Source organism: Gavia stellata, chromosome 12 (assembly GCF_030936135.1).
Source record: "Gavia stellata isolate bGavSte3 chromosome 12, bGavSte3.hap2, whole genome shotgun sequence".
Classification (NCBI taxonomy): domain Eukaryota; kingdom Metazoa; phylum Chordata; class Aves; order Gaviiformes; family Gaviidae; genus Gavia; species Gavia stellata.
This window is the reverse complement of record NC_082605.1, coordinates 24,398,514-24,416,465: the sequence shown is the minus strand read 5'-3', so window position 1 is coordinate 24,416,465 and position 17,952 is coordinate 24,398,514. Positions and strand designations below refer to the sequence as shown.

The 17,952-nt window shown below is 42.4% G+C and overlaps 1 protein-coding gene across 1 annotated transcript in view; it reads right to left on the bottom strand.

Annotated features, from left to right (window-relative positions):
• GRM7 (glutamate metabotropic receptor 7) overlaps positions 1 to 17,952 on the bottom strand; it is a 283,523-nt gene that overhangs the window by 54,796 nt on the left and 210,775 nt on the right. Inside the window, exon 7 of the mRNA XM_059823137.1 lies at positions 15,353 to 15,492. Coding sequence (XP_059679120.1) covers positions 15,353 to 15,492 — 140 coding nt within the window. The remainder of the gene's footprint in view (positions 1 to 15,352; positions 15,493 to 17,952) is intronic.

The following is a 17,952-nucleotide window of genomic DNA, read 5'->3' as shown; positions in this document are numbered from 1 at the left end:
AAGCCCTTTTTTAAAGCTGTATGTTTTTAGCAGACGGGACCAGGAGCAGGATGGTTGTGCTACTTGGCAAAGCTCAGAGGAGGTATCACTGGCAGAACTCATAAGCCACTATTTCAGCCTGAAAAACCGTCCACTCATCTCACTGCTCACAACCTGCACTTCTGCCAGCTCCCGAGGTTTCTCTTGTCGTATACAAGGAGATAAAATTCTGCTTAATTAAAGGAGCAATTTACAGCTTGTCTGGCTACTAAGTGGTACAATGAAAGCAGCCCTATGGAAATAGTAGCCTGGACACCCCTCTCTTCGGCATTGGCATTTAATGCTTTCTGGCATAAGCTGGCTTGTCCTGTAGTGTCGCAATCTTCAGTGACACACAGCTGAAGCTGAAGCCTGGCACCTCTGATGAAGGAGAACAGTCTGCAGTGAGGAACGTGCTCCTTCACACCAACAACAGGCCACCGTGCCCAAATGCCCATGGCATTGCCACTTAAGCTGCCTCTCTGGGTCTGCCCAGCACTCAGCATCTGTCATTAGAGAGATGAAGCACCAGACTGCGTTGTGTTCCCAACCGTCCCGCGCACATCAAACAACAGGATCTCAATGGGAGTGGCCTGATCGTGACAGGCTTCGTATACACTGCGATGTGAGACAGAAAGGATGAAAGATTTTGTTTCAAAGTGAGGTGGCCTGGTTACATACTTATATAAGAAATACTGTTCAATATTTTACTATTCTGGTGGAAAGAGTATTAACAAAGTTCCCTTCAATCAAAGGTATTTCAGATCTTTACTTTCTTCTGCTTATTAGGATTGTTGGACACGTTTGCATGTATCTTATTTCAAATATACCTATGTTGCAGCTAGAATATAAATAAGAAACTTAAATGTCATGAGGTGTACAGTAAATAATTAGATAACTAGATAAGGCTACCTTTTCTATGACTCCTAACAGAAAAGGCTAAAATGGTCTAGCTGACTCCCACGCTGTTTGCCATCTGAAGATCTCAGGGTGGTACACGAATGCAGCAGTACATAATAAATAGGATGAAGGAAACTATCAGGTACAGTAAAGGCACAGCACAGTGAGACAGGACGTCAAAGCCAGCAGCATGCAGCTTTTAGTATGTGCCCACTGACTCTACCAGAAGTTCCCATGTATCTGCAGTTCTGTACTAGCTCAGTGCCCGTCCTACAGCATCGAGACTGAAGGGTTTCTTTGTGCAGGACGATGAGAAACTCTCAATCCAAAGTACCAAAGCACCTAAAATATAGCTCAACATTAGGGCAAAGCAATTGCTCATGCATTTAAGAGAACAAAATCAAAGTGTTTTTTTCTAACGCATTCATAATGCTCAGGAATTGGCAAGTTTAAGTCCTAAATAAAAAGCCTGGATGACAATGGCATATCTAGAAGCAAATCCAGGAATTCTGCTTTTTCTCTGGAAAGCTCCTTTTCTGAGTTATTTTTCATGGTATAGCCGTGAGCTGACCTTACCCAAGTTTTGAGAAAAGGATTAGCCCTTTATGTTTGTTTATCTCTGCTTATGAGCTAATAACTTCTTTTTTTCTGTTATTTACGATTGTGAAAAAGGAATACATCTGCCAAATCGGATATACTACTTTCAAAACGGAAAGGGTAATAACTAGAGATGTACCAAATGGCATGTGTGTAATTTGGATAGCATTTATCTTGAAGTGCCTGCCAACTCAAAATGCTTTAGTTTATTTATCCTACTAATTCCCAAGCTGATTCAAAGACCAGTATTTGCTAGTCAAATTATTTGGTCCCGGTTTTCCCTTTTTAAAGAATCAGCATCAATGGTACAGTAATTTTCTCATCATGTCTAACGTGCATGGCATAATGACACACAGGCCAGGGAAGCAAGATGAAAGAAATACAAAATTCTGAGTGAAACTCAGTACCTAACTCATTTAGGCCCTAATTGGATTGCTGCAGTGTTATTGATACTATTAAATTATCCTGCTCAGGTTATGCTCAGTCAATCGGTCCCTAAAAGAACCGTAGATGGCATACAGAAAATCAGGGTTGGCTGATGGGACTTTAATTATACTGCCCTTGGGGCCAGCCTTCCATCAACACCGCAGTCACGTCTCCCTGAAACCAAAAGGGTGAGGAAGAGGAGAGCGACGTGGTCGTGATGGGCGGTCGCTGCGAGGGAAGGTGGCCGAAGGCTGAGGCTGGCAGCTGCTTCTGCTCTGAAAGCTGCGTGGGAACAAAGGAGTTTTTGCATACTAAAGCAATAACACAAAACCTTCCCTGCCCCATCCCTTTGAAAAGTAAAGGGAGTGGAACCGGTTACTTTTTCCCTCCAGTCAAGCGCCCTAAATATTTAACTGTAAGACATACTCCCAGTTGTGCACTCCTCTTCCAGCGCAGCGAATTTTCCTCCCCACTCCTTCCCATGAAGAGGTTAATGTTTTCATTAAAATCATGGAGAGCATCCTGGCACACTCCCCTCTCCCAGGGAACTGCCGGCACTGCAGAGGTGGGACGATGTGTAAAGCTCCCACGTCCTAAACGAACGCCAACCTCATGTAATGGTGATGGAGGAGAAAAGCCTGTTACCACCTTTTCCAGTTGTATTTTTGAACGTAAAAGGGGCCCAAGGTCTGCTTTTGCAAAGAGGCTGAAGTCTGTGCTACCCTTCACCAGCCAGTCTAAAGGACAGGCATCGCAAGAATGGAATAAAATATTTAATTATAGGTACAATTCCTAGTTACCATTGGGAGCCGGGTGCTACTTTTAATGGTCAAATACATATCCTCCACGCCATTAAAAGGTGCAATTAACAAGTAAACAAGGTTGTTTCATGGGAACCATTTAATGCAGCATTTTCATATAAAATGTACATTTCCAGATCAGTGGAAGAAAAAACAAATAAAAAAAGAAAACAAAGCAAATAAAGGCTTCCCCTCAAATTTTAAGAGCAGGCTAAAGACCACTTTTCAGCTGTTTATTTGGGGCCATTATTGCCTATCATGTGAACAATTAGCTTGAGACACATTAAAAGGCACACTATATATCCAATATTATAGTCTTGCCGCAAACCACGTCAATTTTCTATGGAAATCAGTATTCAGGGACATTTAAAAAATGATTACTTTTGACCCACTCAATACATGTACTCCATCAGGAACCTTTATGCTTTGCTTAAATGTTGGAAACTCTAAGGGCTGTTCACATGGTCCTGATGTGTGCAGAGCTTTTTAACTACCCTTTATGGGATTTCTTTCTCCCCTCTAAAGCAAACAAGGGCAATACTATGCAATCGTCATAACTTCTATTCTACTATCCTTGGCACTTGCATCTGTATGGTAGCAAAATTTCATTTTACAAAACATAGCCAGATTATGTTTTAGGCCTACAAAAATAGCTTTAAGCCAATAGTTCCCATATCTGTAAATACCATACCTTAAAAAATTTTACACGCAAATTCAACAAATAAAAATGGAGACAAACGAGCAAGCCTTGGGCTGCTGTTAATTGTCACAGGAGCTCTGGTGCGACTGGAGGACTCCAGCCCACACCCGCTGCGGGCCTGCCGAACTAAAATCTCAGGCAGGTGAAGTCCAAACGCCTGTACTCCCGCTCACTCCTCTTGCCTCCAGGTTTTGCACGTGGAAAGCATGCCTCAATTCCCTAAACGTGAACATCTCAACGGGAACCACTGTGCATTTCACACGTCCCCTGCGTACAAGCACAACAATAAAACCTTTTTTGCTCTGCGTCAGGATGCACCTTTGGTTCGCAGCTCCCTGGAAGATTTTGCTAGAAGAGCTTAACCAACAGCCCTCGCGGTGCAAAGCACGTGCTCTGCCTGCAGCCTGTCCCCGCCGTCCCCCAGCTGCATCCCAACCTCTGGAAGGGGAACGCCAGGCACTCCCGACTTCTAGAGACAGGGATATTAAACAAAAACCTCCTACCACACCAGACAAACTTTAAGAGGAAATATGAAGTGGGTAAGAAAAGAGACGTCAAAGAAAGAACCATGAGCAGCGTCTTGGTGGCTGCCCTGCTGAGCTCGCTAGACACGAACCTCCACGCTGCCGTCCACTACCTCCACGACAAAAGATTACACTTATTTTGCAACAAAGACAAAACTTAAATGCATTTGATCCAGAAGCAAAAATTCAATCACTATTTTGCTGATACTTCTCCCTCGTTTCCAGGCACAGCCTTGGCTTGCCACTGCCTACCGTGCTAATCGTGCGCCTCTGTGTACCTGCAGCCTGCAATTCAAAGACTTACACAGAGATAATGTTTTCCAACAAACCTCCCTTGCCAGGGCAAGGGTGAGATGCAAACATAAAAGCTGGTATGGTGTCTCTGCGCCACTGGAGATTATCCCCGAGGGACAGCAGCCCTCCTTCACGGAGGGTGACGGAAGCGGCTGCAAGGCACGGTCGGAGCTAACAGAGGCTGCAGCTCTGCAGCAGGAGTTATGGGGGGTCCTGCCGGGCTGAAACAAGGGGGGAGAAGGACAGAAAAGTTTGGCAAAACCACAGCTAAAAGACCACAGTGGATCTAACTAGAAACCTGAGTTTTCTACTGGATTACCTGACAGGTATTTGCAAAATGCCGAGTGTTCACGTGCTGCTGGACAAACGGCCGTATCCTGCTTTCTACTCTCAGAGCGGTGGAGGAGTAGCTGCTTGGTGAGCAGAAAAACGGCTTTGTGGCACATGTGTAGTGTTTTTCTCTACAGTTTTCTCTACATTGCTGGGTGAACTTCTCCAAGCACAACAAAGCACGTCTGCCATTGAACAGCATCTTTCCATTTTCAGGTATTAAAAGAAGAATATTACGCCCTCAATAACACACAAACTGACACTATTACTCCTGCCCAAAAGCAACCAAACCTGTTAATTAGTCGTAAAATATCCCAGCAAAGTATTTGCTCTTGAATGTATTTGCTGACAAAAATATATTAGCCTTACTAAAAGGATTAAAGATGTGACGCGTAGGAGCAAAAACATCACATATTTTAAAAACACAGTGATTTAGTTTTTGACCTTCTATTTCTCATGTTACTCATTCTCAGAGCGTAAGTCTGCCTGCCTAGAGGCTCGTGGACATTGAAGAGAACAACACGAGATGAAGCAAATTCTGAAGTCACCAAGTCTTCTGCTACGCAATTTTCTTCCATTATAGCTTTTTATGAGCTCCTTTCGTTTCTAGTTTTTTCCTATCTTTGAAAAGATATGTAATACATCTTAGATATTTTCTCAGGCTGGTTTCTCCTAGCATTTATATCCCTACAGACATTTTACCTTGTGACATTCTCAGACCTGGAGGAAAATTATACCGATGCTCAGAGTTGCCAAAAGCTGATATAGCATAATTCACTTTGCTTTGCCTAAGGTAGCACAGCTCACGCGGTATACATTACCGCCTAGGCAAAATGGGTCAATAACAAAGAGGAAATGACATTTCACGTCTTTAATTCCAAGCCTGAGCTAGTTTGCAGAGTGAGGTGTGAGATTTAACTATTGCCTTCCTCTTTTTATGAAGTGAAAATCTATGTAGAAAGCTCAACCCACCGAATAACCTTTCTTTTTTAAAAAAATACAGTTTTCATGATTTTCAAGTGTAGCAAGTAACAGACAGGAAAGTGTGTCCACACTGGTCTGGCTCTTCTCTTTGGGGTTATTTCCTAATTCTGCAGACGGCAGTGATTGACAGCTGTAGGTCCTTGTTCTCCTGGATGGTTCTGTTACACTATTCACACCCAACCTTATCAAAGCCTCCTAATGTTTGAATTCTCTAAGTTACTCTCCCCATACCAAAAAATGCCACCCTGGCAGGATTTCCAAATCACGTCATACAAGACCTTGCTGCAGGACGGTGGCGCAGGCCACCCACCTGGGTACCAGCTGCTGCAGCACACATGCAAACCATTTGCCAATGTTACACACCCCTCAGCTTTCTATTGCATACATGCCGATGTTAAGGCAGTCAACATCATGCTGCTCCCAAGATTTTCTGATTTCATTTGTCATTACATGCTAAATGTTTTGCACAAGTGTAACGAAGGACACTTTGAGACACACTCTGAGATCCTCTGGATGACAATATGCACTACCTACTACTACCTACTACTATCTTTTTCAAAGAAAGTACAGGTACAAACGGGATTATCTGCATTTGTTGATGATTTGCAATGACTTGTTTAGCTCTCTTCTGTGGTACAGAAGAAGTGCTGCCGGACATGGTTTAGTGGGCATGGTGGTGTTGGGTGATGGTTGGACTTGATGATCTTACAGGTCTTTTCCAACCTTAGTGATTCTGTGATTCACATGGTTACTATCATGCATTTTGAGGTTGTGCCCTTATCTGAATAAAAATTATTTACAGCGGCCATTTCTCAACCTAATGTGTCAAAACCATCTGCGGTACTACAAACCGCATCGGTTTTATTCCAGGAGCACTTACCAAGTCAGGCTGCAATCACAGCTTGTGGGCCGGACCTACGTGATTCCAGTCCTGCTGCCTGCTAGCACGCATTTTGGAGACCTGATGGAGGACTAAGGAATTAGCATATGGTCATTCAGCGGGCCAGTGGTTTGAAAAATTCCCTTCCAGTTGGCTGAAAGTTAATTCTGCAAGTTAAGATAATTAAAGGTGTTCATGCCAGTCATGGTCGACATGAGCAATGAAAGATTACAGAATCTAATGACAGAACAAAATAAACAACGTCTATTATTATAGTATACATCATAGCTATTGACATGTTGGGCACAGTAACTCGCTAGCCAAAACATGTAATTGGGATGTATTTTAGTAACACACTGATGTAATTATTCACCTTTAAATTTCTAACTGGACTGCATACAATTTGGCTGATGGCGTAATAGAGACTGAGCTCAGAACCGCCCAGCTATGGCGAAGAGCTCTGCAAACAGGCTGGAAGGACTGGAAGGACTTTGCATTTAGCGGTGTTTGTGCTGTGAGATAATTCCCAAAGAGCCAGGCACCCATGGCCCCACGAGTGAGCCTGTTGCCGCGTGTCACCTGGTGACTGCTGCGACACTGAAGAGTGGGTGGAGGGACAGGACCAAGGTCAGGGGAGCAGAAGATGCAGAGTGTCAGTAACAGTGCTGGGGGGAGAGGGGCTTCAGGCAGGTTTAATTCATCTCAGTGGGGTGTAAATGCCTGAAGAAGCAGCCCAGAACTTTATGTTCCATAAAACTAATTATTTTGGGGCAGAACAACATTTCCAAAGAGTGCCTTGAGACAATAAGGAATGCCATTGCACTTGGACATAGCCCCAGTTGAGGACCAGAGGCAGCAGCAGTTGCAGTCCACCAGGAGCAGCACAGGCTGAGCAGTATTTCCATGGGAAAGAAATAGCCTGGATTAAGTTACTTTCCGAAAATGTCAATGAGGCAACAGTGGCTAAAATAATTAATTTTTTTTCAGCTACCAGAAACCCAGTTGCTTCTGGATACACCTACATCTCCATGTATGCCAATATGCTGTAAGGTACAGCTAATTAAACCTAAGGGTTTAGCCAATTTCATTAAAAATGTCAACGGTGGTGATTTTCAACAAGTGGCTGCATCAGCTGGAAGCTCAAGGCTCTGCACTGACATACAAAAACAAAACATACTAATCATGCCTAATACTTAAAGTCTTAATTTTAAGTAACACCCTGACCTCATTTGCTGAATTTGTTTAATGAGACTATTCAACACCTGAATAACGCATACCTCCTGTCAACCCATCAGCTCACAAGATTTCAGGCTCCAGGGTGTAATATAGATGTATTATCTTTGTACCAGCTACTCATTACAGTCTCTAACAGGAATAGGAAATGACACTACAAGGGCCAATTTATGTGACAATAACTGAAATGAGAAAGGAAATGGATACCAATTTTTATCTATCTTGATGTAATCTTTGAACCATGATTTTGAGCTTACTCAGATGTTGCAAACCAAGAGAAATCTATATTGCAAAGGTCTGTGCATGTATATACATCCATCCATATATACACATATAAAGGCATATAAACACATTTTTTATATATATTTGCAAATAGGGCTTTTGCGATTATACATTACATGCATATAGGAGCTAGAGCTGATAATTCTATCAATAATTGTGCTTTCAGTTATACACAACTTCATTAAGGTAAAAAGTGTTTAAGCTGAACTTTTCTAGGTTGGGAGAAGCCAAATTTCTGTTTTTAAATATGTGATAAATACTTCAAAATACATTCTTTTAAAAGCATCTAAAATCCCCCCAAAAATCCTACAGTAATTGTGGTGAAATTCCCTCATCCCTTGCTATTTGAAGCAAATACTTCTAACTGGCCAGATAGGTTCCCTTTTGCTTGCCTTCCACCAGAAACTGGGGAAATCCCGGGCTTTCAATACACTGAAATTTGCACGTGCTCCAGTGATTTATCTTTTGCTGCAAAATATTCTGAAAAAATCCATCTGCTCTGAACATGATCTACTCCCAAGGAAAAGAAAACAAAACCCAACAACAAAACCAAAAAACAATGAACAGAAATAAAATTCAACACATTATTTTAGAAAAATACCATCTGTTGGCAGAACATTCCCGAGCATCAAACTTCACTGAAGAGTTGCTTGAATCTAATTGCCATTCTGAATATTTTACCAAAAAAGTCAGGTACATATAGGTCTCTTGCCAGAAGGTAATTTACTCACTCTTTTCATTAGCTTGCTATGCGTATCATTTATTTCCAAATTCTATAACAGAGGTGCTTATGGCATTTAAATAGATTAGTCTGAGCCCAAAGAGATTCAATAGGTGTTGAAGTGTGCAGGATCTGCATAAATTGCACAGACGATTACAAAGTTAACTTAATATATTTCTATTTGTGAGGAAAAAAGAATTGCGGCATGGAAGCGCCATCATTCTCTTTGTCAAGGACTTGCTTTGAAACCGTCCCTGCCCGCCATCGGGGTCAGCAATGGCTCCCCATCCTCTCTAGGTGAACGCTGACCCCCAAGCTATACGCACTCTCCGTTTGCTCCCAGACCAGAGACGCTGAGGTACAGGAATGTTGCTTTCTTTAAAGGAAGACTTTTCCCCCCATTTTTCACATTCCTCTAAAATACTGGCCTGAACCTACAGTGAAGAAAACAACATAATATAGCTATTTCCCCAAGGAGGAGGGAGCTATTAATAAGTACACAGCGATTTCCTTCGCACCGTATAACATGAGCCAGGATTTATAAGGGGACTTAGATCTATGTAACGTACGTGCTTATGGAACCATATTGATAATTATCAATACTATTAATCTTCCAAGCACTTGTTTAGAAAGATTGCAGCAATATATCACTTATTGCTGGAGGAAATGAATAGAAGCGTAAGGAATTGCTAAGCAGCCAGCGTCCCCGACTCTGCATGCAAAAGGCTCCATTTAACCAGCAGTCATGTTTCAAGCAGTACACTACTTCATGCGACTAAACAATTTACAATTCAAGGGCACATCTATAAAACAATACAGATTTTTTTGTTTATCTCTGCAAACAGTATGTTTAGCCATCTTTATTATGTATTTGTTTCTGTTTGCAAACCAATTAATTAGAGAAATGCTTTAGTTTTATCTGGAGCTTAGAGTTAACCCTATCTGATGCTTTGGAAGTAAAACATGTTTTGAGTGAGAGCTACTTGAAATCTCTACAGTACAATAACAGACAGGACATCATGTTTTCCACCATTGCTCTTTATCAGTCGAGGATACACCTTCTTCAGCCATCCTGAAAATGTGCTGCAGCATCTGAGCAGCACTCGAGTGCCCAGTGCCACCTTTATGAGCCATTACACCGAGCTGGAAGAGCACACTTGACAAGTTGGAGATGCCGATGCAATTAAAACAACATGATGCACCCTATGCGGACACTAATAGGCTAGAAGTACAGCATTAATTAAACAATCAAACTGAAAAAAAACCCAACAACATTAGCTTGCTCTACGAAGATATCCATCTCTAATGGCAGATAAATAGGTCTCCTGAAACCATTTCACTACTCACCAAGATGAGGGTGAAGGTGAAACAGGGCATCATGTCTGCCACTGTGCTGCAAGTTGTGGAGGGATGATTGGAGATGAACACCACATCTCAGCTGGGTGCTCCACCATAAAACGGAGGCGAGAGCACTTTCCCCATGGAGAGCTTCCTTCTTGGGATTCACTCCAGACCTCTAGTCCATCATGCAGGATCTCGATACCCCAGCAGAGGTAGCAGTACCCCAGATCAGAGAAAGCAGCTAGAGTCCGTCCGCAGGAGCCCGGACAGGTCTCTCCATCCTGCTCACGGCTCAGCCTCGGCAGCACTGACACATCCAAACCAGGACTAGGCCACTCAAACTGAAAACTTGAAAGGAGCTCAGCCTTATAATGACCCCCAAAAGCTGCCAGTATGAAATAGGAAGACAGGGTAGAGATGGAAGATAAGGCCAAAACTCTGGCTTTTCGGTCAAATGCAAGTCTGCCACTCACCTCAGCAATACAATAGATTGAACTGGCATGCCTGCTTGCCCAAATCCAATAGCAGTCTACTTACTGGGCAACACTTCTGCGTAAATCACACTTTTAACAAAAATTATTAACAGCCAGACTAGCTTTACTTTACTTTTCATTCTGCATAACTGTTGGAAATTTCTAAATTTTGCTATCATTGTAGAGGAAAATTTGAAGGAAGTGGAACATATGCACTTTCTGTCTGCCCATCCATCTGTCTGCACCAACTTCCTTCCTAATAACTTTTGAACTTGCTGGGCAATTTGAAGCACATTTTCCACAAGCAGAGATTTTTGAAGGATGTGTCTGCAGCACTGGTAAAACTTGGTGGATAGTTGGAAGAGAGATCCACCAACACTGAGCATCTCTCTCACCCTTTCAGTTCAGCCAGCCAACCAACCAGCTGGCACATGTGTAATTCAAAGACAGCCACGAAACAAGCTGACGCTTGCACAGCTAATGATATAGGGGTGTGGGAGGGAGTTCAGGCACCGTAGGGAAATTGTTGAGAGAACTATGGGAAGGAGTCACAGGGAACACGATGGAGAGTGCTGCTGCAGTAGGGTATGCAGAAGACAAATCCTTGGGAAAATAAGATTCAACAATTTCACAGGGATTGTTTTCTTTATTTTTAGATTCTGACTGTGCAGGGATACTTGCAGAGGTTTGGATCTGAAAACATAATAAACCTGGGACCTGCTGAGTTAACTCTATATAGAGAAAGAGAAGCAATATCACCAAATTTCCCATGAGAACCTGCAGTTCCTCTAGGAGTGATCCACTTCTTTCTCCTTCAGGCACATCAGTTCCTCCAGGAGAGATGCACCTCTGATTTTTTCATGTACCTCAAAGCATTAGAAGTTGCACTCATAGAAGCCAGCCATGTATCAGAGCTGGTCAGCCAATTCCTTGCTTTCCTATGGTGCCTCCTATTGAGCAACCTCAAAGTGCTTTACCAAGACTTACAAACAAAGGCATGTGCCTAAAGAAGACATCTATTGTTATTTGGTCTATGGTATACATGGGGTAAAACAGAGCATGGAGAGTTAATTATCTTTCCAAAATTCAAAGTGAAACATAAGGCATGAAAGCAGAACCTGTGTCTCCTGGCCACCCTGCCTTCATGCTTAACCCACAGTCATCCTCCCTATTTCCTATTGCTTGAACAGCACAACAGTTAGAGATCTAGTTATTGCTGAAGTAAAAAGAAAAAAAAAAAGTTACCCATTTGAAAAGCAGAACAACCAAAAACCAGCTGGTACGTGACACACCTCCTTTTCCCCATGGTAGAATTCCTCCTCTCCAAAGCACTTTTGCCTTTTGAAACACATCATGAAAACTAAATACAATCAAAACAGTTCTCCTCATAATGATGCAACTGCCTTGTAATGCATGAGCATACCCTCAACACCAGCATAGTAAAATGCAATCCTGGTTTCAGGTGCTAATATTACTGCGGTCAACAGTTCTATTGTCTAACTGCCTGAGCTGTGTCTTTGCTATTCAACAGGCTCCGAGAGTCATGACACAGGATTTCAATAGGGACACAGCTGGCTAAATTTCTGATCCTAAAATTCAGGGCAAAGCATTTGAAATTGTAGGAGGACGTGAACTATAAATATTGCATACTGAATCTGTATGCAGGGGGCCAAAAAAGGGGCTGACAGAGCTTGACATAATCTTCATAAAAGAGAGAGAGGCAGGAGGTGCTCTTCCATGACCTCTTATGGGAGGTGGGTGGGCATCTTGTAATCACAACTTCACTGCAGGGAGAACAAAGCACTGCCACAGTTTTTCATGGAATACTGGCCAAGCCATTTAAAATCAGACATCTGCTCATTTTATCCTTGCGCAGATATCTGTGAAATATAGCCCAAATTGTTACTAAATCATGCATCGAGTACTAGGCAAGGCTGTGTTAGGTTGCTTGACATCAAGCAAGCAAACGCAAATTTGGTGATTATACTGTCCTTACGTAAAAACGACATTACGTTCCAAGTTTGCTGCAGTGAAAAGTCATAAAATATTTCTTGGTTATCGACCAAATTCTGATCTCGGATACAGAAATGTAAATCCAGGGTGAGTCACCTGCACTTGGAGAAGACACTTCACGTAGAAACTTGCTGAAGGGAGAGCAGAATCTGGCTCCTGTGCGTGTAGGGAGCAGACACCTGCCTTTACTGAACATTGCTGCCACACATAAAAAAAGCAAAGGTGATACAAAGATGTGGAGAAGCAATCAGGATTGAAAGAAATGTACAGTCACGGACATTTTGTAAAACCAGGTTTATAAAATCATGACAACAAAAAGAAAACAAACTGATATAGGGTGTTTTAAGACTTGCAAATAGGTTGTTGAAGACCTCTTCGCTCTATCTACTGTCTTATGCAATAGAAAGAGAAATGTAAGAAGTTATTCCTTAATTTTACATGAAAAAATCTGGTACAGCTATCAATATTTATCAGTCCTGTGCTCCACTACTTCTGCTTCTCACTCCAAACTACTGTGAAGGGGAAGGTGTGATTAGACCGACGACAGACTGAACAGTAGCACGACTTCCAGGGAAATAAAATAGCAAAATGTTCTTGCTCCTTCTTTGAACAAGGACAATGATAAAGAAGAAAATATTTACTCACCTATGATGGTCTTCGGCACTTATTTACCTACCGCCTTGGAGATCTGGAGTGTCCTTACCATTAAGGCCTGCATAATAGGGCAGAACAACTTTTCTCTTTTGTAAGTGAGGAAATTCAAACACACAGAACTAAACCAGACTGCCCAAGATGACAAGTCTCTTGGAAAACAAAGCATCACTTCAGCATTTTCTAAATTAAAATTAGCACTCTTACTAAACATCCTTTCTTTTGTTTCCCCTCTCGTGTTGGTATTAAAGAAATAAGAATTGGAGAAATATATCCTGAAGTGTTATCTCCACAATAATTACTGAAGACAAACTGTAGCCTTTGGCAGTTTTTCCTGGGATGTATTTAATAGTAGCTATTATTTTGGTTGGTTATTTTAGAGTATCCTTGACTCCTCTAAATTCCACAATTTTCTTTACTATTGTAAGAAAATACAGACAGGAACTATTACAGCAATGCTAATCCTGTGTGAGAAAATAGGACCCGTAAGTGAGTAGAAGGCAAGTTACTGAGAGAATCTCAACTACTGATACAACCCTGTAGCTGTCAGGATATGAGGGTGAGGAAAGTGTGCTTTTTATGGAAACATTTAACACAACAACAGGAATACAAATCAAGCTCCATTAATTTAGCCTTAAATTTTAATCAATCAGGATGTGTAGTTTATATAAAGAAGGATTTACTTAATAAAATATTAATATTTTTGCTGAAAGAACTGTAAATTCCAAGTTAATATAGTTTTCCTTAAATAGAACATAACAAATTGAAAAAAACCTGGAAGAGCATACAGCAAATCAAAATGAGCCAGCATTCCAGAATAGCAAAATATTGTGGTCAGTCTCAAAGACTGGACCCTTGGTAATCCACATTTATTATTTCATTTAACAAAAGACATGAAAACGTAAATAGAAAGAGAAAGGGTCCTGCATTCGGTTCCACTCCAAATGATGGTGTTTGCATCTACCTAGGAAGCCCATGGCTTGCATCCCAGCTGAAGAGCTGCATAGGTGGGACAGTAGCTCAGATCTCCCCGGGTCTCATCGCCCGAGTGCCCCAAGCGTTATGCCGGGTCTGCACACAGAGACCCGAGGCACAAGCTGCTGTGACCACATGCCGCCTGCCAGCTATGTCCTGGCCACCTCTTGAGTGTGTGTCAGGACTGGACCATGCTCACACAGCCTTCCCTTCCACCCTGCACCCTATTTTCCAAGGAAATCTGGCAGCAGAGGCAGGGAAGGAGCCATAACACACCAAGGATGGATGATGTGAGGAGAGGGAGCTGGCATAACCTCAGGTGGGAACTTTGCCTGAGAGAAGAAAACCCTTTTGTAGCAACTGGCATTTCACTTCAGGAATACCTTGATTTTATTCAGGCTCCGTTGCGGAAGAGTAGTCAAACTGAATTGAAACTGTCTTTGTGCTTTAATAACGATCTACAAGGAGTCAAGTAACTATAAGGTTAAACCGGCACTATTTCTCCATGCATTTGAGTCTCAAGCAACTCGCATGAAGTCAAGCAGGACGCCTGAACCCAGATCTCCAGAGACCTGTCACAGACGACCCCTGCACGGACGAAGCTGACACAAGTCTCCACCTTTCTCAGCCACCAGTCATGGTTTTTTCATCTTGGAAACATCAAAGTGTCTTGGGGGTCTTTGATCCCCTGCTCTTACGTGCTTGTTTTTCTTTAGGTGCCATTACAAAAAGGCCATCTCATTCATATGGATATTTTTGCTACGTGCTTAAGTGCTTAAAACTAACACCGGAAAAGTGAGTCACTCAAAAAACATTCAGTTTCAGCTTTCTTAAAACTAGAAAAACTGAAGACTATAACTAGAAAAACTGAAGAGCATCTGCAAATGAAAGCCCATTGATTTCAAACTACAACGCGTTACTGCTTCATTTTCCAAGTTGGCAACTAGGGATTTCAGACACACAAAAGTAATAAAATTTGCACGATCACCTAATGCCTCTATTAGTCTGAGGAGCTTTGGTATTCAGGGTACAGAGAAAAGATTGCAGGACAGAGTAAAGGAAGATAACATGCAAAAAAAATGCATTATGTAGCTGCAAAGAAATCCCTATTAAAGTAAAGATCCCTATTAATTTCTGCAGGATAACACAAAATAACATTCAGTGACTGTACCTGACAAAAAAGCACAATCAAAGAATAAAATAGACTCACGTTGAGCTGGAGGTCATCTGTCCACTGGCCGATGAGGCGGTAGCCCGGGGTACTGGTGTTGGTGGTGTGGTACTGGAAGATGTCGTAGCGCCCCGGTGCGTCACCATTTTTGTTGAACATCACTGGAGTGCCAGCACTGCCTGGGGGAAGGAAACAAGACAAAATCCAACCAACCAACGCCAAATCTTTACAGTATCTATTTTATTAAGTCATGGGTGAGAGCTTTTGGACTGGCAACACATTTCAGGCAAAGGTCATCTATCACCCCAGCCATCTAAAACGGATACTTCAGGACACAGTGGTACAATCCCAGCCCTCTCCCAGTGATTAATTATCACTGCCCAAACCTACTGACTAAAAATAAAATGAAGCAAAACTAGATCAGCCTTACTTCACTCTAGCTTTGCACAAAGCAAGAAAAATCAGAAAGCTTTTCTTCCTACCCTCCAGCCTCCCTCCCATCTCTCTTCCCTCAAGGAGTTCTTTAGTGAAAATCACTCCTGTGAATGGAGCCTCTAAATGATTTTTTTTTTTCCCCTAGAAAATGTTCCATCTGCTTCTAAGAGATACTGCTGTCAGAAGTCAGCCCAGGTCTAGTGAATCTTGACTAGCATCCAGAAATAGCTTCCTCCTCCACAATATGTTCTTATTCCCATAATCAGCATGCAGTTGGGAAGGAAAAGAACAGACTAAGCTATAGGAAGACTGTTCCTTGTGTACTCCCTTATTTAGGCTCTATGACACTGACACAGGCTGCAAAGTATTTCAGTCAGGAACCGTTCAGGATCAGGATCCTGAATTAACGTTACTTGCCATATACTAAGGTGACTAACACGGGTAAGGTAGTGCAGGGCAAGCAGCAAGGCAAGGATACCCCCACAACCCTTCCTTTGGTCCTGGTGCTGAGCAAAGCCAGCCTGCAACCTGGAGGTGCACTGATAGCTGAGCAATGGAATGGACGATTCCTGATCCTCAGGCGAGCTCTCACCAGAACATCTGCATTTTAATTACCATGGCATTAGATGTGAACCCCTTCTCAGATGAGAATTCAAAGCAGCATTGCATTTCCTCAGATCTCTAGGTGAAAACTTCAAGGATGACATTTATTTCAAGGCATATTAAAATAGGTTTCAGTAGGGTAGAAGTAATATTGTGTCAAGATTGAAGATTATGACAATACTCCAGCATATCTATATTCAAAACTTCCTCCTCCTGCGGAACTTTTTTCCCTAAAGCAATGAAAAATCTCTCCTGTTGTAGCATTGAACTTTAAGATTATGGTTTTCTTCATGATTCCCATTCTTCATTGAATTCCAGTGAGTGAAAAAAGATTTGAAGGAATGAGTTAGCATAGTTTCCATTCCAGCCCTGGTAAATTGTTTCCTGTCTATCCTACAATCCTCTGAGATCAGATACAGATTCAGTTCAAAGGCTGGTACAGAAAATCTTCCACCGAAATCTCCCCTCACTCATTCCTTATGAGTACTACGCAGATATTTAATTGTCATTACAGATTAACGTAGCTAGAATACATTTACGGTGAAAACACTTAAAGTGAGTAAGAAGAAATGGCTGTAATTCCTAGGCTCCTTCAAAAAGTCAGCACAAATGGTAAATGGGATTTAGCTAATCATGACTCTTAAAAGGCTGTGTATTATTAGTTAAGCTTGGTTTTGTCAGAGCTGACAAAAAAGTACAATTCAAAGGGCAGGAGCTCAAATGAGGCTCCCAAAATGCAGCATAGACGTTTGTGGATTCCCCACATCCTGACAAAACCCCAGCATGGGCACAAAGAAATATCCATGTCTTCACGTCAGGAGGCAGACTGAGAGTGGACGCCACCATCATGGCCATGCCAAAGTCAACAGTGCTGAGACAAACACTGCTGCCTCAAAGTCTTCTGTAGGCTGAGGGGAAGCAGCCAAGAGCACGTCTATGGTCACCTTCACGGGCCATCGGGAATGTCGCCCAGAACTCTCCTGGCTAAACCACAGCCACCCCACTGTGGTGCATGGAGTAAAGCCAAGCCTCTCCGTCCCCTGGCTGGGCACCCAGAGCAAGCTACCCACAGAAGGTGCCGGCAGGACCCCTGTTCCCTACCCAAGGGATGGGCAGTGGACAACAGGGTCGATAAGCAGAAGGCCAAGGTGAAGGATAGGTGCTGCTATGGACCTAAGAGGTCCTAAAATGAAAACGTATCAGGAACTGTTGCTCCAAAATGCAACATTTCTGTGTTTTGCAGGAGCAAGAACACTTTTTGTAGGTTACTGCTAATTGTTGCATTGTGTAGCTGCATGCAGACAGCTTTTAAACACTGACATTTAAAATAATCCTTAAGATAAGTGGATGCACTCAGATGCTATAGGGCTGCAGACTCCACAGCAGCAGAGCACGATACAGCATTGTCTGCTGGGTCACCTCCAGAGGCCCCTGATGGCACAGTCCCTTGGGACATCAACCTCATGCATGGATATGGATACTTGATAGTCAGCAGTAAACACCTGTTGCTATTTTCAGGTACATCGACATTTATGCATTAAAATTATACAGAAAAAAGCTGTGGAAAGTCTGGGATCTGTAGGGAAGATGAAGTTCTACAG